At 41.8% G+C, this 20724-nt stretch overlaps 1 protein-coding gene across 1 annotated transcript in view; it reads left to right on the top strand.

The window, feature by feature from the left end:
* The window catches only part of LOC134348286 (ATP-binding cassette sub-family B member 6-like), a 246262-nt gene that overhangs the window by 15358 nt on the left and 210180 nt on the right, over positions 1 to 20724 (top strand). The window contains exon 3 of the mRNA XM_063051431.1: positions 15898 to 16035. Coding sequence (XP_062907501.1) covers positions 15898 to 16035 — 138 coding nt within the window. The remainder of the gene's footprint in view (positions 1 to 15897; positions 16036 to 20724) is intronic.

Raw genomic sequence — 20724 nt, 5'->3', positions numbered from 1 at the left:
CTTCTACCGTCATGTATGATGCCCTCACCCGCATCTCCTCCATTTCCCGCACTTCAGCCCTCACCCCATCCTCCCGCCACCACAACAGGGACAGAGTTCCCCTTGTCCTCACCTACCACCCCACCAGCCGCTGGATCCAGCACATTATCCTCTGCAGCTTCTGCCACCTTCAACAGGACCCCACCACTAAGCACATCTTTCCCTCTCCACCCCTCTCTGCTTTCCGCAGGGATCGGTCCTCCACCACTCCCTGAATCACACGTCCCTCCCCACGGATCTCCCACCCAGCACTTACCTCTGTAAGCTAAGTGCTACACCTGTCCCTGCACCTACTCTCTTGCCACCATTCAGGGCCCCAAACAGTCCTTCCAGGCGAGGCAACACTTCACTTGTGAGTCTGTTGGGGTCATCTATTGCATCCGGTGCTCCCGGTGTGGCCTCCTCTACATCGGTGAAACCCGACGCAGATTGGGGGACCGCTTCGTCGAGCATCTCCGCTCCGTCCGCCTCAACAGACAGGATCTCCCGGTAGCCACTCACTTCAACTCTGCTTCCCATTCCAATTCGGATATGTCCATACATGGCCTCCTCTACTGCCATGATGAGGTTAAACTCAGGTTGGAGGAGCAACACCTCATATACCTCTAGGTAGTCTCCAGCCCCTTGGTATGAACATAGAATTCTCCAACTTCTGGTAATTCCCTCCCCCTCCCTTCCCCTATCCCTATTTCACTCTGCCCCCTCCCCCAGCTGCCTATCACCTCCCTCATGATTCTGCCTCCTACTAGTACCAATTGTGTTTTCCCCTATTCCTTCTTCACCTTTCCTGCCTATCACCTCCCTGCTTCCCCTCCCCCACCCCTTTATCTTTCCCCTTGCTGGTTTTTCACCTGGAACCTACCAGCTTTCTCCTTCCCACCCTCCCTCCACCTTCTTTATAGGTCCTCTGCCTCTTCCCTCTTCAGTCCTGACGAAGGGTTCCGGCCCGAAACGTTGACTGATCATTTCCACGGATGCTGCCCGACCTGCTGAGTTCCTCCAGTGTGTTGTGGTTTCATCTATCACCTTTTAACTAGTCCTTCCTTCCCATTCCTGAAGAAAAGTCTCGGCCCAAAATGTCGACTGTTTATTCATTTCCATAGATGCTGCATTTTCTGTGAGTTGCTCAGAATTTCTGAAAAATCTGTTGGTGGATTATCTGAGTTTTACCAAATTTAGTTCCAGTAAGTCGCTATTTTTGGAGAATGAACTTTTATAAACAGGTAATGTAATATTGGCTCTAAATGGCTTCAGTTTGAATGTCATGTAAACAAGGATGTAGCAAACTCATGATTTGGCGGAGGTCCGGTATTATTCCTGCAAGTTGTGTAATCTTTTTGTTTCAAAGTAAATTTATTATCCAAGTATGTATACTTTATACATCTTTGAGATTCAGTTTATTGCAGCACCCACAGGAAAGCAAAGAAATACAACATGAATAAACCAAAGAACTACATACATTTTAGTGGATCAATGTGACAAGTGAACCTATGAAATGTCTTGATCTCTTTTTCCAGAGATTACAATCCTCTATAGGCTGACCAATATTTTCTTTGTAATACACTGTTCCTCCTTGCACTTCTCTTGAAACAGGCAGGAGCATCCTTTTTGAAGATGTGGGTGCAGAAAATGACTTGATATGATTCATGAGGACAATTTCTTCATTTTAACTCCTCTTTGAAATACACTTAGTGGCCACTTTACTAGGTACCTCCTGTGCCTAATAAAGTGGCCACTGAATGTATGTGGTCTTCTGCTGCTGTAGCCCATCCGCTTCAAGGTTTGATGTGTTGTAATTTTAGAGATGCTCTTCTGCACAGCGCTATTGCAATACCTGGTTATTCGACTTATTGTCGCTTTCTTATCAGCTTGAACCATTCTGGCTATTCTCCTCTGATGAGATGTTTCTGCAATTCACTGGAATTTTTTTTTGCTTTTTGCACTACTCCCTGTAAACTTGAGAGATTGTTGTGTGTGAAAATCCCAGAAGATCCAGTTTAAAATGGTGCTGATGAAGCTCTGAGACTACTTGCTGGTGGCCGCTGTCACTTTCTTACAAGCAATCTTTTTCTGATGAAAGGCAAAATAATGGATGATTAGACAAAAAATTTGGAGAAAATAGACAAGCAGAAAGTTATTGAAAAGAACAGTGACTGTAATCCAAAATTGCAATAGATGGTATCTGAAAAAAATAAAATGATCTGAGTAAATATGGAACATTTGCCCAAGTAGAGTAATAAGCCTAAATAGATTATATAAAGTAACATATGTTCTATGATCTATAGTCAGTCAGGTCACTTGTGTTAAAGATCATTTTTAGGTTACTAAAAGGACGTGTTTCTGTTAATGGGAGAGTCATTGAGCCTAGGATGATGCCATTTGGCCTGTCTAGGCTGTGCTAAACTATTTATCTGCCTAGTCCCATCGACCTGCACCCAGACCTTAGCCCTCCATACCTCTCCCATCCATGTACCTATCTAAGTTTCTCTTAAGCGTTGCAATCAAACTCACATCCACCACTTCCACTGGTAGCTCGTTCCACATTTTCAGCACCCTCTGAGTGAAGAAGTTCCCCCTCGTGTTCCCCTTAAACATTTCACCTTTCACCCTTGACCCATGACTTCTAGTTCTAATCTCACTCAACCTCAGTAGAAAAAGCCTGCTTGCATTTACCCTAACTGTACACCTCATGTGTGTACTTGCCTACTGCCTGTTATGCTGCTGGCGTTTAGGGCAGCAATGAAGGTCCTCCATCTATGTCTATCCATACAGTTGCAAACAGATATAAAAGATTCTTCATTGCTGTTTCTGTAACCATTTGTTTTTACCAGTCAGGGTTGTTGGCCCTGAGCTGAACCCCCCAAACCTGGAGGACCGGTGGACCACTCTTTGTTTAGCCTCTACTTTTTGACAGTTTGGCATGGGTGGCCCTACCAAGAGCCAAAGCATCGAGCCCCGACTCCAGCCATCATAGCTCTCCAGGTCACTGAGCCACATGGGCCTCCAAACCCCACCACAAGGTGGTGGTCCTCTTTGAGGCCTTTTGTACAGTACAGATAAATCTTAGTACTTGACTTGTTTTGCATTGTTCACTGCTGCTTACAAGGCACTTCCTGTGCCATGTACAGTATCATTGTGTAAACTGCATACTGTTATTGCTTTTCCTTTTGTATCATCTCAGTGTACTTGTGTTTGGAATGATCTCTCTGGATGGAATGCAAAGTAAGCCTTATTTCTGTATCTGTACGATCGGATGGAATCCTGCCACTGTCCGTAAAGAATTTGTACACTGTCCCTGTGACTACGTGGATTTCTTCTGTGTGCTCTGGTTTCCTCTCATATTCTAAAGATGTACAATTGGGGTTGGTTGTGGACATGCTATGTTGGTGCCAGAAGCATGGCTACACTTGCCCTGCTCAATCCTCACTGATTTGATTTGACACAAATAACACTTTTCACAGTACATTTTGATGTAAATGTGATAAATAAAGTTAATCTTTAATTTTTAAACACTCTGCCAACTAATGAGTCCTCTCCGAATCTGTCTGATGGTATTGCTTTTGTTTTCCGATGCAATCTTTCTGAGGAAGTGAAAGTGCCCTAAACTTTTGTTTCAGCAATGATTCAGCATTATTACAACTGTTCTAGCAACTCTGATGTAATCTTACTGTGGCATCCAAATGGCATTGCTGAGTCATTGTTGTCTCAGGTTGTAGCTTTTAGATATCAAATTATTGTTACATAAGTTAAATTATTTAGAAAATTGAATATGTATTTGAAAAGTTGTTGAAAGAGTAGAGGAGTGAGGAGCTGAGATAAAGTGGGTAAGAATATAAGAAGCAAGTAGGAATTAGCAGTTCAGCCTCTGGACATGCTCTGCCATTCTTTTTTTCAGCTTTAATATCACTGGCATATGCTGTGAAATTTGTAGTTTTTGGCAGTAGTGCAGTGCAGTATACAATTTGAAAAGCTATAAATTATAAGAAGTATACAAGTAGGTCATTATAAATCGTTCTGTGATTGGACTCTACTTAAATTCAAAGATTCAAGATTCAAAAAACTTTATTGTCATTCTAAATGTACATCAGCTCTGCAGGGCAGAATGAGACAGCATTTCTTGGGAGCAGTGCAATCATAACATAACAAACGCAACACTAAATAATAAACATAACAATAAATAGTAAAACACAACAGCCACATGTCAGTTAAAATCAAGTTATAAGTGTCCAGTGCAAGTTAAAAGTGTCCAAAGCAGAGTCAGGTGGAGCAGCTATTTAGCAGTCTGACTGCCTGTGGGAGGAAGCTGTTTAGTAGCCTTGTGGTTTTAGTTTTGATGCTCCTGTAACACTTGCCTGATGGCAGAAGAACAAAACAGTTCATGGAGAGGGTGTGAGGGGTCTTTAATGATGTACCGTGTCTTCTGGAGGCGGGTGGGTTGTTGGACAGTGGGACTTATTAGGCTGGAAAGCCCTGTTCACCCTGCATCTCTAAATAAACAAAGAAATAAATGAAATAAATAAAATAAATAGTGCAAATAAAAAGTGAGGTAATGTACGTGGTTTCATTGTCCATTCAGAAATCTGGTGGAGAGGGGAAGAAACTGTTTCTGAAACATTGCTTGTGTGTCTTCAGGCTCCTGTCCCTCCTCTCGTGGTAGCAATGAGAAGAGGGTATTCCCTGGGTGATGGTGGGCCTTAATGATGGATGCTGCCTTCTTGAGGTATCACCTTCTGAAGATGTCCTAGTAACCTAGGACCTAGATGTTCTAGTACCTTCTGTACCTAGTAAACTGGCCACTGAGTATATGTTCATGCTCTTCTGCTGCTGTAGCCCATTCATTTCAAGATTTGATGTATTGTACACTTAGAGATACTCTTCTACGCACCACTATTGTAACACATGGTTATTTGACTTACCGTCACTTTTTTGTCAGTTTGAACCAGTCTGGCCATTCTCCTCTGACAAGACAGTTTTGCCATTAGAACTGCCGTTCACTGGATTTTTTTTTCTTTGCTTTTTTTCACCATCCCCTGTAAACTCTAGGGACTGTTGTGTGTGAAAATCCCAGATTAAGATGGTGCTGGTGAAGCTCTACGACTACTTGCTGGTGCCAAATAAAACAGGAAAAAAACCTAAATATTTTATTATTCACACTTTTTCTGGTACATGATTACTACAAACAATAGCATGTAACTTCCCTGTCAGAATTGGGCTTTAGAACTGCCTGGCATTTTTGGAATGTGAACTGAAGTCTCGAAGACACAGGACAGTTGCAGCGTGGGGTAGTCCAGGATAGAGAGCAGACAGTAAGCCAATATATGGCCATTGCTGGAGCAGACTTGATGCCAAGATTTTGTTTTGTGGCTGCCTGTAAGGAGGTGAATTTCAAGGTTGTATAAAGTATACATAATTTGATAATATACTTTGAACTTAGAGTTCCTCAAATCACCCTATCTGTCACTAACAATTATTCCATGGTCAAAGTCACTTAGATCCCATTTCTTCCCCATTCGGATGTTTGGTCTGAACAACAACAGAACCTCTTGACCATGTCTGCATGATTTTATGTATCGAGTTGCTGCCACTGATTAAATATTTGCATTAACGAATAGGTGTACCTAATAAAGTGGCCACTGAGGTTATAACTTGTAAGAAAGTAACAATCTTTTCCTGATGATAAAAAGCAAAACAGTGGATGATTAAACTAAAAATCTGGAGAAAATTAGACAATCAGAAAGCTAATGAAAGGGGCAGTGACTGTAATCCAGAATTTCAATAGATGGTATCTGAAATAAAATGATTTGAATAAACGTGGAAAATTTGCCCAAGTAAAGTGATAAGTAAAAAGTCGAAGTAATAGTAGAGTAATAAGCCAAAGGGTGGTGAATTTTTGGAATTTATTGCCAAAGGCAGCTGTGGAGGCCAGGTCATTGCGTGTATTTGAGGCAGAGATTGGACATGGCATCAAAAGTTAGGGGAGGAAGGCCGGGAACTGGGGTTGAGGAGGAGATAGAAAAAAAGGATCAGCCATGATTGAATGCCAGAGCAGACTTGATGGTCCAGATGGCCTAATTCTACTCTTATGGTCTAAATAGATTAAATAAAGTAATATATTCTATGTTCTATAATCAGTCAGGTCACTTATGCTAAAGATTTTTAGGTTACTAAAAAGGACGTAGAGAGGATGTTTCCATCAGTGGGAGAGTTATTAAGTCATAGAACACTGCAGCATAGAATCACACCCTTTGGCCTGTCTAGTCTCTGCCCAACTATTAATCTGTCTAGTCCCATCAACCTGCACCTGTACCATACCCCTCCATACCTCTTCCATCCATGTACCTGTCCAAATTTCTCTTAAATGTTGCAGTCGAACCCACATCCATCACTTCCGCTGGCAGCTTTCTCAGCCAACCTCAGTGGAAAAAGCCTGCTTGCATTTACCTTGTCTATACTCCTCATTGTATTGTATACCTCAAGAAAATTTATTCATATTCTTCAATGTTCTGGGAAATGAAGTCCTAACCTATTGAACCTTTCCCTGTAACTCGGGCCCTTGAGTCCTGCAATCCATTGACATCTTTCCTGTATGTAGGTGGCCAACGTTGCACACAATACTCCAAATCACGAATATCTTACACAATTTCAACAATACATACCAACTCCTATACTCAGTAATTTGATTTATGATGACCAATATGCCCAAAGATCTCTTTACAACTCCAACTACCTGTGATGACAGTTTCAAGGAGCTATGGAATAGTATTCCCAGATCCCTCTGTTCTACAGCACTCCTCTGTGCCCTACCATTCACCATGTTAGTCCTATCCTGGTTTGTCTTTCCAAAGTGGATATTGGATCTGAGGGCACAGCCTCATAATAAAGGGATGTCTCTTTAAAACTGAGATGAGGGACAATTTCTTCAGTCAGAAGGTGGTGGAGCTGTAAAATTCGTTGCATAGTCTGCTGTGGATGTCAAGACATTGGGTTCATTTCAGTCAGCAGTTGATAGGGAATTAAAGTTACAGGGAGAAGACAAGGGAATGTGGTTCAGAAAATAAAAATCTGTCATCATTAAATATTGGAGCAGACTTGGTGGGCCAGTGGCTTAATTATGCCTCTATACGAGGGATAGGTAACCTTAAGCACAAATGATTTTCTAGCATGTGTTATTCATTAATTTGAGGCAAAACTTAACTAGATGTATTTAAATGGATAATTCCCATATTTCAAGTTTATTATGGCATTTATCTGGCCCACCGTCCGCTCATTAATACGCGATCCAGCCGACAGAGGCTAAAAAGTTGCCGACCCCTGCTCTATATCTTATGCTCCTATGAAGTAGTAATAGGGTAGTCATGTGTGGGCATGTGGCCAAGTGGTTAAGGTATTGGACTAGCTACCTGAAGGTCGTGAGTTCGAGCCGCAGCCGAGGGAACGTGTTGTGTCCTTGAGCAAGGCACTTAATCACACATTGCTCTGCAACGACACTGGTGCCAAGCTGTATGGGTCCTAATGCCCTTCCCTAAGACAACATTGGTGTCATGGAGAGGGGAGACTTGCAGCATGGGCAACTGCTGGTCTTCCATACAACCTTGCCCAGGCCTGTGCCCTGGAGAGTGAAGACTAAAGGATGCCTTTATTCTTTATTTAGTGTAGTCATTCAAACCAGTATGATGTGGGTTCTCTTTTGATGGGTCCTTAGGTGGCTGAGAGGCCTACCCAGGATCCACGTATTCTGGTGCAGTGTGGGCAAGAATAAATGGTGCTTGTGGTTAGTAGTCGGGTCTTTTGGTTGCTCGGTCTCTACTTTCACAACTGCCACTTGTTCTCTGCAGCATAGCAGAGGTCATTCTTATGTAGTGCAGCTCCCTCCTGAACAGATTTCCTCTGAGTGTATCTACTGAGTGCAATGTCTTCCAGATTTTTAGCTGTAATGTTGAATTTCTTTAGGCTGGTTTTGATGTTATCTTTGAAGGGTTTACTTTGCTTACCAGGGCTCGGTGACCTTCCTTTAACTGGGGGTAAAGGATCTATTTGGGAGATGTGAGTTAGGCATTTGGATAACAGATCTATCCACTGGAGTTGGTGTTGCTTCATTGTGGTGGAGATGCTGTTCATGTTGGTCGCCTCCAGTACACTGGTGTTAGTGAGTCTGTCCTGCCAACATATGAAATGAAATCAGATTTCTGTATTGGAAGACTGCCTTGGGCTTGGGAGTATTTTTGGAGAGGGAGACAGGATGAGTAACTTCTGTAGCGTGAGAAACAAAGTTACCTATAATTACCTTGCATATAAAAGCATACATTTCAGGTGAGGGGGGTAATTTCAAAGGAGATATTGGGGCAAGTTCCACCCACACACGCACACACATTATGGTGTAGGCAGAGGAAATTAGTTGGGTTGCCCATTTGATTACTAATTTAATACTTTGGCACAACATTATGGGCTGAAGGGCCTATTCCTGTTCTGTTCAATGTTTTAATAATAACAACGCAACAACTTTATTTGTATAGCACCTTTCATACGTTAAGGTTCAGGCTCAAAATGCTTTACGTAGATTGTAAAGATGAATAAATCTATATATTACTAAAACTCTCATGCTCTGTCTGTTTGTGACCTCCAATTAGCGCGAACGGTGCATTACAGCGGCACTTTTTTTTGGCTAAATCGAATTAAAATGCGCTAACTTACAGAATGCAGGCAAAGTTCAGGGTTATATATTTGTATAAAATTGCTCATCTGCAAAAATCAACAGGCTCCCTTTTAACCCGAGAGCCAATCCGCTATCATGGAAATCGGGACGCGACAACCCGACGCATGCGCACAGCTGGCCTCAGCAGCGACACCTACCGGAGCAAAAGGGCGGGGCAGCTCTATTTCGAGGGGTCACATTCTGCTAATCACCATCAGCATGTGCAGGATTGGGACAGATCTAACTGCCACCCATCAATAAGAGATAATTAAATCTTATTGTAATAACGTACTTCGAGACACCCATAAAACCCTTTGCTACAGTCAATGGACAGCGGTGACTATATCATGTCCATTTAGGAGAGCGCCAACAACATTATCAGCATCCTTTGGTGTTACTGCTTCGTATCTTCTATCCAGCATTAGGATTAAAAAAAAATGGTCAGCCTAATTATGCCGCGTGGAAAGGGAAGGGGGACATTATGGTCAAGAGATGACGCCGAACGTCATCGGGAAGTGGCAAGGAGAGGGAGAGAACAAGAATCAGATGAGACCAGGGCCGCATGACTCCAGGATCAAAGAGTCAGGACAAAAAAAGATGAGAGAAGAAGAGACAGAGGAGGAGAGGCCTGCATGTATCCAGGATCAGAGACAAACAACAAACAGCAGAAGAGATGAAGAGATGGGGGATGAAAGGGCTGCACGTCTCCAGAATGACAACGAGAGGCACAAGGGTGGCAGATAAACCAGAAATGATACCATCAAAAGTGTCCTTTGTTAAATGAGGAGCAGCTATATTTGCTTTGCTGTGTGTCGTTCTTCTTTAATAAACTGAGGTTTTCTACTTCAGTTTCCAAAGCAAAGCAATACCAGTAGCATTCAGGAAAATTTAATGTTCCTTCTGGTCCCATCAGACTGCACTACCCTTCTCTCAAAGGGTGCCCCAGCAGGTCACCCCGTTGTCTAGTATAGTCATAAAAATATGAGACAAAATTAAAAGCCTTAAGTAAAGACCAACATTGTATGGAATACAGTGTAATCATATATGCCAAATTATATAAATGTAATCAATATCAACAGGCATTAAGTAATCCAATAAGTAGGTCAATTAAAAAAAAAAATTAGGTTTTAAGAAATGTTTTGAAACATTCTACAGTACTAGCCTGACATCAAAAGAGTATTCCAGATTTTTGGTGCATAAGAGTTAATAATATTTATTAATAACTGCACAATACAGTAAACTAAGTGACGATAAATCAAACAGGTTAGCAAGAATTTTATATATATATATGTAAGTAAATCAGGAAGTGTAAAAAAATATGTATGAAAAGCCAAGCTTCTTTAAGTCTAGGGGTAAAAAGATACAGTCTTACGATGTTGATTAAACTTCAGTTTAGTTCAGTTCGTGGTATGTAGTTGAATAGCGATAGAGAGAGAGAGTGAATTGAGTCTTCAGGTGAGCTGCTGTTGTCAATTTCCTCGTCGTCCTCCGTAATCCTTCACAAGTCACTGACTGTGACTTAACAACAAAGGGGACCATACTTCGGTGTGGTTGAGCTGTCTACCCAGGCCAGGGTCGGACACATGGACAACTCCCCATTGGTCTTGCCTTTGAATTTTCACTGGCAGAGCAATTGGGATCAATCCGCCTGATTGATCCTCCAAAACCCACTTTCTCTGCGGGCACAACAATGCTCACTCAGTGTCCAGATCATGTGCTGAGGTCTGTACCATCTGACCTCCTATTTATTTCCCCGTGCTGAGCATCACCTGTCATTCAAAGAGTCTCTCCTTCCTTTGTCTGTAAAGGAATGTGAGCAGGCAACAAGTCCTTGGAAGTAACATCAATAATGTGCTGTTAGTCACCATAGCAACCTTTGAGCTGCTCAGTTTTCATCTCCAAAGTAAAACTCCAAAGTTAACTCCCGTGACAGTCAATCTTCGTCTCTCTCGCTCTCTCTCTTTTCCACACAAACCATCAATGATACATGACTCTCTCTATCTCTCTTCAAACAGTTACTAGGGGCACTCCTGGATTCCGTCACACTACCAAACTGCATCATCTTTTTATTTTTGTTTAGAGATATAGTGTGGAACAGGTCCGTCAGGCCTAATGAAATACACTGCCCAGCAACCCAATTATTTAACATTAACCTAATCACAGGACAATTTACAATGACCAATTAACCTACTAACCCACCCATCTTGGAATGTGGGAGGAAACCAGAGCACCTGGAGGAAATCTCAGGGTTCACTGGGAGGAACGTACACATTCCTTACAGATAACATCAGCATTCAACTCCAAACTCTACACGAAGATGTAATAGCATCGCGCTAACTGCTATGCTGCCCTGGCACCCTGTATTTTGTCTTTCTCTATGTTTGCCCATTCTGCTAACCTATTTGTATTCGACTGTAATTTATCAATGCCCTTCTTGCTGTTTGCAATCTAGTTAAATTTTATGCGATCTGCAAAAATAGAAACTGTTTTGCTCCAAAAAATTGAGGTCATTATTTAAAAATAAATCCAATAGATCATGAAAATAATAAGGGTGTAATGCTGAGGCTTTATAAGGCATTATTCAGACCATGCTTGGAGTATTGTGAAAAGTTTTAGGCCCCTTATCTAAGAAAAGATGTGTTGAAATTGGAAAAGATCCAGAGGAAGTTCACGAAAATGATTCTGGGAATGAAAGGGTTATCACATGAGGAGCGTTTGATGGCTATGGGCCTGTAATCGCTGGAATTCAGAAAACTGGAGGGGCGATTGATCTCATTGCAACTAATCAAATGTTGAAAGGCCTTGATAGAGTGGATGTAGAGAGGATGTTTCCTATAGTGGGTAAGTCTAGGATCAGATGACACAGCCTTAGAATAGAGTGATGTCCAGTTAGAACAGAGATGAGGAGGAATTTCTTTAGCCAGAGGAATTCAAAGTGGAGGTTGATAAGTTCTTGATTAGTAAAGGTTCTGGGGAGAAGGCAGATGAATGAGGTTGAGGGAGTTAATGAATCAGCCATGATAGAATAGCAGAACAGACTCAATGAGCTGAATGGCTTAATTCTGTTCTTGTGTCTTATGCTGTTATGACTTAAAAGTAATATATTGGGAAATATGTGATGAAAGGTGACTTGATAGAGATGTGCAAGATGATAAGTGACATAGATAGAGTGGTGAGCCTGAGACGTTTTCCCGGGGCAGAAATGGCTAATCCAAGGGGACATAACTTTAAGGTGCTTGGAGGAAAATGTTGGGGGTGGGCGTGGTTGTCAGATGTAAGTTCTTTACACAGATAGTAGTGGGTGCATGGATTGCCTGTCAGGAGTGGTGATAGAGACATACATTAGCGACATTTAAGGAACTCTTAGATAGGCATGTGAGTGATAGATTGTGGACTTCAGAAAGGTGCAGGCTGTCCACTCCCTACTGCATATCAGAGGCTTCTCCTTGGAGAGTCAGGAGCATCACATTTCTTGGGGTGCATATCACAGATGATCGCTCCTGGTCCCTTAACACCAGCTCTTTAGTCAAGAAAGCACAGCAGCGCCTCCACTTCCTGAGGAGATTGAGAGGAGTGAGACTAACCACATTCTGCCATCAAGAGTGTCCTGTACAGCTGTATCACTGTTCAGTATGGGAATTGCAAGGCATCTGACTGTAAGTCCCTGCAACACATTGTGAGGACTGCTGAGAGAATCTTCAGGATCTCTTCTGCTTCCCCCTTCCCCCAGCCAGGACATATACCAGAAGCGCTGCGGTCACAGAGTCCTCATCATTATCAACTACAGCCACGCCTGTCCCACCCCCGCCACCACCCATCTGTCTCACAATCTCCTTTACCTCCTATGGCCAGGCAGAAGGTTCCACAGCATAAGAACAAGGACTCTTAGGTTGGGTAACTACTTCTTTCCCCAGGCTTTGAGACCTCTGAACACCCTGTTATCACGCAGTGTACGTTATTTATGACAGTGCCAGTAGCAGTGTACTGTTGTATATTCAATTGTACGTCTACAAAGTACTTTTTTAAATTATTTGTTAATATTACTGTGTTAACATTATTTTAATGTGCCGTATGTGGTATATGTACAGTGTTTTACACCTTGGCCCCAGAGAAATTTTGTTTAAATGGTAGTTTGGCTTTTTTGTACCTTTTTAACTATATCCATGAAACTTCAGCTAATTGGGATAGCCGCTGAATTGGGACAAAATGTACTGGTCCTGATGTGTCCCAATTAATCGTAATCCATTGTATATGGTAAATGGTAATACTTACATAGAAGGGTAAAGGATATATGCAGCATTCTGTAAAAGCCCAACAAATATTTCTGTATTAGACCATAAGATATAGGAGCAGAAGTAAGCCATTTGGCCCATCGAGTCTGCTGTGCCATTCAATCATGGGCTGATCCAATTCTTCTAGTCATCCCCACTTCCCTGCTTTCACCCCATACCCTTTGATGCCCTGGCTAATTAAGAACCTATCTAACTGTAAGTACACCCAGTGACTTGGCCTCCACTGCTGCTCATGACAACAAATTCCACAGATCTACCACCCTCTGACTAAAATAATTTCTCTGCATCTCAGTTCTAAAAGGACATCCTTCAATCCTGAAGTCATGCCCTCGTGTCCTAGAATCCCCTACCATAGGAAATAACTTTGCCATATCTAATCCGTTCAGGCCTTTTAACATTCGGAATGTTTCTATGAGATACGCCCTCATTCTCCTGAACTCCAGGGAATACAGCCCAAGAGCTGCCAAACGTTCCTCATATGGTAACCCTTTAATTCCTGGAATCATTCTTGTGAATCTTCTCTGAACCCTCTCCAATGTCATTATATTCTTTCTAAAATAAGGAGCCCAAAACTGCACACAATACTCCAAGTGTGATCTCTCTAGTGCCTTACAGAGCCTCAACATCACACCCCGCTCTTATATTCTATACCTCTAGAAATGCATGCCAGCATTGCATTTGCCTTCTTCACAACCAACTCAACCTGGAGGTTAACCTTTAGGGTATCTTGCACAAAGACTCCCAAGTCCCTTTGCCTCTCGACATTTTGAATTCTCTCCCCATCTAAATAATAGTCTGCCTGTTTATTTCTTCCACCAAAGTGCACGACCATACACTTTCCAACATTGTATTTCATTTACCACTCCTTTGCCCATTCCCCTAAACTATCTAAGTCTCTCTGCAGGCTCTCTATTTCCTCAACACTACCGGCTCCTCCCCCTGTCTTTGTACTATCGGCAAATTTAGCCACAAATCCATTAATGCCATAGTCCAAATCATTGACACACATCATAAAAAGCAATGGTCCCAACACCGACCCTGGTGGAACTCCAATGGTAACTGGTAGCCAGACAGAATAGGATCCCTTTATTCCCACTCTCTTTTTTCTGCCAACCAGCCAATGCTCCACCCACGCTAGTAACTTCCCTGTAATTCCATGGGCTGTTATCTTGCTAAGCAGCCTCATGTGCAGCACCTTGTCAGAGGACTTCTGAAAATCCAAGTACACCACGTCTACTGCATCTCCTTTGTCTACCCTGCTTGTAATTTCCTCAAAGAATTGCAGTAGGTTTGTCAGGCAGGATTTTCCTTTCAGGAAACCATGCTGGCTTTGGCCTATCTTGTCATGTGCCTCCAAGTACTCCGTAACTTCATCCCTAACAATCGATTCCAACAACTTTCCAACTACTGATGTCAGGCTAACAGGTCTATAGTTTCCTTTCTGCTGCCTCCCACCCTTCTTAAATAGCGGAGTAACATTTGCAATTTTCCAGTCATCCGGTATAATGCCAGAATCTATCGGTTCTTGAAAGATCATCGTTAATGCCTCCGCAATCTCTCCAGCTACTTCCTTCAGAACCTGAGGGTGCATTCCGTCAGGTTCAGGAGATTTATCCACCCTCAGACCATTAAGCTTCCTGAGCACCTTCTCAGTCATAATTTTCACTGCACAAACTTCACTTCCCTGACACTCTTGAATGTCCGGTATACTGCAGATGTCTTCCACTGTGAAGACTGATGCAAAATACGCATTCAGTTCCGCTGCCATATCTGTATCTCTCATTATAATATCTCCAGCGTCATTTTATATTGGTCCTATATCAACCCTTAACTCTCTTTTACCCTTTACATACTTAAAAAAAGCTCTTAGTATCTCCTTTGATATTAGTCACCAGCTTCCTCTCATAATTCATCTTTTCCTTCCGAATGATCTTCTTAGTTTCCTTCTGTAAGTTTTTAAAAGCTCTCCAATCCTCTATCTTCCCACTAGCTCTGGCTTCCTTGTCAGTCATGGTAGTGTTCTTCTTCCCTTTGAAAATTTCTTCTTATTTGGAATATATCTGTCTTGTACTTCCCTCATTTTTCGCAGAAATTCCAGCTATTGCTGCTCTGTTGTCTATTCTGCAAGTGTCCTTTTCCAGTCAACCTCGGCCACTTCCCCTCTTATGCCATTGTAATTTCCTTTATTCCACTGAAATACCAACACATTGGATTTTATTTTTTCCCTCTCAAATTTCAATGTGAACTCGATCATATTGTGATCACTGTTCCGTAAGGGTTCCTTAACCTTAAGCTCTCTTATCATCTCTGGATCATTGCACAACACCCAATTCAGCACAGCTGATCCCCTAGTGGGCTCAACAACAAGCTGTTCTAAAAAGCTATCCCTTAGACATTCTATGAATTCTCTCTCTTGAGGCCAGTACTGACCTGGTTTTCCCAATCCACTCTCATGTTAAAATCTCCAATGATTATCATGATATTGACTTTCTCACACGCCTCTTGTATCTCCTACTGTAATTTGTAATCCACATCCCAGCTGCTGTTTGGAGGCCTGTATACAACTGCCATTAGGGTCCTTTTACTCTTGCCATTTCTTAACTCGACCCATAGAGACTCTACACCTTGCAATCCTATGTCATCTCTTTCCAATGATTTAATATTATTTCTTATACACAGAGCCACACCACTCCCTCTGCCTACTAACCTATCTTTCCGATATACCGTATATCCTTGGACATTCAGCTCCCAATGGCAGCCATCCTTTAGCCAAATTTCAGAGATGGCCACAACATATTGATGTCTGGTTCAGCTGCTGTTGACCATTCTGTTATTATACAATGATTACTACTTGCCATTATTTCTGTTTTCCAGGTACACTTTGGTCTGTGGATGGTGCGATACATCTGTACGTTTCTGTTGTTTATCCTTGGGATAAAAGCCCCTGGTTTGCCTCGAAAACCCTACATGATGATCATTAATGAGGATGAACGAGATGTTGAATGCAGTCAGGTACGTGGATACTTCAAAGGGAGTATGGATTTGTTTCGCAGTTAGTCAAAACCTTGGAACAAAGCAATATGAGGAATAAAAATTGTCCGGATAACCAAAGGGAATCTTCCTCCACTTTCATTAGTCTGAAAAGATGGGATCAGAATCAGGTTTATTATTACTGAAATATGTCAGGAAATTTATTGCTTTGTGGTAGCATTAAGAACAAAGACTAAAATTACTGCAAGTTACTACGATAAAGAAATAGTGCCAAAGATGAATAACGAGATGGGGTTCATGGACAGCTCAGAAATCTGATGATGGAGGGGGGGAAGGTATTCCTGAAGATTTGAGTGTGGTTTCAGGCTCCTGTACCACCTGCCTGATGGTGTTAACATAGTGCTAGTGAAGAAGAGGGCATGGATCCCGGGTGGTGAGTGTCTTTAAGGATGACTGCTGCCTTCTTGAGGCATTGACTTACGAAGATGTCCTCGATGGTGTGGAGAGTTGTATCTGTGGTGGAGATGAATGAGTCTACAACCCTCTGTAGCTTCTTGCAATCCTATGCATTGGCCCCTCCATACCAAACAGTGATGTAACCAGTCAGAATGCTCTCCATGGTACATCTGTAGAAACTTGCTATTCGCTAGAGTCTTTGGTGACATACCAAATCTCCTCAAAATCCTAATGAAGTAGAGCAGCTGGTCTTCCCTCTTCGTGATTGCACCAATGTGTTGGGGTTGGGGTAGATCTTCAGAGATGTTGACACCCAGGAACTTGAAGCTGCTCACCCTTTCCACTGCTGATCCCTCAATGAGGACTAGTGTATGTTCCCTCGGCTTCCCCTTCCTGAGTCTATAATCAATTCCTTGGTTTAATGTCTTGCTGAAGAATTCAGAAGCTGTTTGTCACTACCAAATAATCTTTAGCAGTGGTGTGTTGAGATGTGATGTGGATGAGCAATATCAAGGTGTGACTGTAGAAGTAACTTTGAACTAGAAAACTCTCTTTGAAAATATCAATAACCACCCTTCTTCTAAGATAAATACTGAAATACAAAGCATACAGAGTAGCAACCAGCTTTCAATCATTGACACCTCACGTTCTGCCTGGGTAGTTTAAACCCAATGGTACGAACATTAAACATTCTCCTTTCAGGTAAAGAGCCTCCTGTGCTTTTTTTTTAATCTCCCACATCCTCACCTCTTGTATTCCAATCCAACCTTCTGGTCCTTTTTATTCCCCCCCCCCCCCCCACAACCCCTCTTGGTTTCAAAGTTCAAGATAAATTTATCAAAGTATGTACTACTGTATATACGTATGAAATCCCTTGGTTTCATTGGCTGCGTAAGTCTAGGGAAGACAACCTCCAACCCCGCCAAACCCTTGAGATTGAGGCAGTCTCCCACCCCAAACGCATGTTTGTGTGGATGTTGTGTGATGTTCCACCCTGTTATAAATTAGTGCCATGAAATAACATAGAGTTAAGAAGGAATTTATATTTATGAATCTTAACTTAACTAAAAGGTTAGTAAAGAGTAACAAAAAGAAAAGGGCCCATTCTAATTCAACAGTCAGATGTGTACAAGTTGGAGCTCATCTTGAACTTCTCTGTCACTCATGTGCTGGGCCCTTGGTCAGTGTGAATGCCCACACCATCTACTGAATGTCGCTCGCAATCCATCTTGAACAAGCGAGTCTCCCACCAGATCGTATGCTACAACCCATTCTCCCCAGCATCTTCTCTTTTCATCTCCCCCCAAACCAAAAGCCCAAGACCAACCTTATTGTCCCTCACCAAGAAGAACCTCTCGCTGATCGGATGGAACACATTCCACATCATCCTTTATCTTCAACAATAGCCCAAATAAGTTGCTCTTACAGAACTGCCAAAATAAAATACATACAGCATGAAGTGAAATGCCTACAGCATAACAGTAAAAATAAGAACCAGAGCATTACATGTAACCAAATACTACCCTGAGCAAATTTGTACAGATGTGCTGTGGAGCGCATTCTCGCTGATTGCATCACTGCACAGGATTGGAAAAAGCCACAGAAAGTTGTAAGCTCAGCCACCTCCATCATGGGCACTAGCCTCCCCAGCATCGAGAACATCTTGAGAACACAATGCCTCAAAACGGTGTCATCCATCATTAGGGAATCCCATCACCCAGAACATGCCCTCTGCTCATTGCTACCATCAAAAAAGAGGTACAGGAACCTGAAGACACATACTCAATGTTTCATGAACAGCTTCTTCTCCTCCGCCATCAGATTTTTTGAATGGACAAAGAACCCATGAATACTACCTCACATTTTTTTCCCTTTTTTTCTGCTCTCTTTTTTGCATTACTTTTTATATATATATTGTTGTACTTTATTGTTTTTTAAAATAATGTATATTGACAAGTACTGCTGCTGCAAAACAACACATTTCACGACATATGCCGGTAATATTAAACCTGATTCTGATTCTGAGATTCATTTTCTTGTGGGCATTCACAAAGAAATACAATGTAATCAATGAAAACTATACACAAAGATATAGAATCAATGTGCAAAAGAAGACAAACTGCAAATACAATAGAAACAAATATCAATAATAAGTAATAAACAATATTGAGAACTAGTTGTAGAGTCCTTGATGGTAAGTCTGTAGGTTGTAGAATCAGTTTTGAGTTGAGATGAGTGAAGTTATCCACACTGGTTCAGGAGCCTGATGGTTGAAGGGTAATAACTGTTCCTGAACCTATTGGTATGGGACCTAAGATACTTCCCAATGGCAGTAATAAGAAGCATGCATGGTGAAGGACCCCAATGATGGATGCTGCTTTCTTGAAGCAGCATTCCTTGTAGATGTGCTCAGTGGTGGTGATAGGTTTACTTCACTTATGACCGGATCTTCCCCTCCCTCATCTAATTCTGTCTGCCCTTCACCTCTTCTTTAATTGTCCCATTATCACCTTCCTTACTTATCACTGGTAACCTTTGTGTTCCTACATATCTGCCTCTTAACTCTCTCCATCTTTGCCATCCCCATCTGGCTTTTGCAGGACTAGTGGTCAGGTGAATGGGTTTGTGTGTTAAGGCCTGAACTATTCACTTGTTAACATTTTAAATGGTTGGATAGAAAGGTACAAATCCTAATTTATCAATCACACAAAAGTAGGCGATTTTTGTACATAGCAGACATAACAGCGAAATACTGGAGATAAGTATAGAACTGTAGTGAAAGAACAAAATACCTTTGTTCAATACAGATGGTTCATAGGCCTTGGTAAGACTATAAAACACGAGCAGAATTAGATCATTCAGTACATTGAGTCTGCTCCATTATTCGATCATGGCTGATTTATTTTCCCTCTCAACCCCATTCCCTTTCTTCCCCTGTAACCTTAGTAATCAAGAACCTATTAGCTTCCACTTTAAATATACTCAATGACTTGGCCTCCACAGCTGTCTGTGGTAATGAATTCCACAGATTCACCCCTCTCTGACTAACAAAATTCCTCCTCATCTTTGTTCTAAAAGACCATCCTTGTATTCTGAGGATGCGCCCTCTGGTCCTGCTCTTCCACTATAGGAAACATCCTCTTCACATCCTTTCTATCTGGGCCTTTCAATGTTTGATAGATTTCAGTGAGATCCCCCTCATTCCTCTGAACTCAGAGGAATGCTGTTCCAAATCCATCAAAAACTCCTCATATATTAACCTTTTCATTCCTGGGTTCATTCTAGTAAATCTCTGGACCTTCTCCACTGCCGGCAAATACTTTCTTTGATAGGGAGCTGAAAACTGCTCACAATACTCCAAGTGCAGGCTGGCCAGTGTCTTACAAAGCCTCAACGTTACATCCTTGCTTTTAGATTCTTTTCCTCTTGAAATGTATGCTAACATTGCATTTGCTTCAGTGTTGGTTTGTATATTATCTAGAAACAACAACTTTAATCTCGCATCCTCTCAAACATTCAGGTTTCATAATTCCGTCAGTTACATTGTTAGACTTAACAACTCAACTTTAGGGATATCGCTTATTGCAAATATTTTCTAGGCTGCAATAACTCATAGCAACTCTATACAAAATACTACATCTTGAACATGTTATGTTGCATACATGGGACATGATTGGTTAAATTTCACCCGATAAACGGGTTGTGGTGTTCTATACTTCTAGGTTTATACTGTACCACAGTCCAGAAACAGGCCATTCAGCCCATCAAGTCCATGCCAAACTGTTATTCTTCCAAATCCTATTGACCTGCACATTGACCATAATCCTCCTTATCCCTTCCATACCTGTACTTACCCATACTTCTCGTTAATTTTGCAATTGAACCTGCATCCACCACTTCTGCTTTCAGCTTGTTGATCACTCTCACCACCCTTTGAGTGAAGAGGATCGCCCTTATGTTCCCCTTCAATATTTCACTCTTAACCTATGACCTCTTCTAGTCTCACTGAACCTCAGTGGAAAAAGCCTGCATGTATTTACCCTATCTATGCCCCTCATAATTTTGTATACCTCTATCATATCTCCCCTCATTCTGCTACGTTCCAGAGAATAAAATCCTAACCTATTCAACCTTTCCCTATAATTCAATTACTAGCAGCATCCTTGTAATTTTTTTCAGCACTCCTTTCCATCCTATTGAGTTCTTTCCTGTTGGTAGGTGACTGGAACTGCACATATTGCTCTAAATTTGGCC

The sequence above is a fragment of the Mobula hypostoma genome, chromosome 6 (genome assembly GCF_963921235.1).
Source record: "Mobula hypostoma chromosome 6, sMobHyp1.1, whole genome shotgun sequence".
Classification (NCBI taxonomy): domain Eukaryota; kingdom Metazoa; phylum Chordata; class Chondrichthyes; order Myliobatiformes; family Myliobatidae; genus Mobula; species Mobula hypostoma.
Note: the sequence above shows the minus strand (reverse complement) of the source record. Positions and strands in the feature narration are given on the sequence as shown.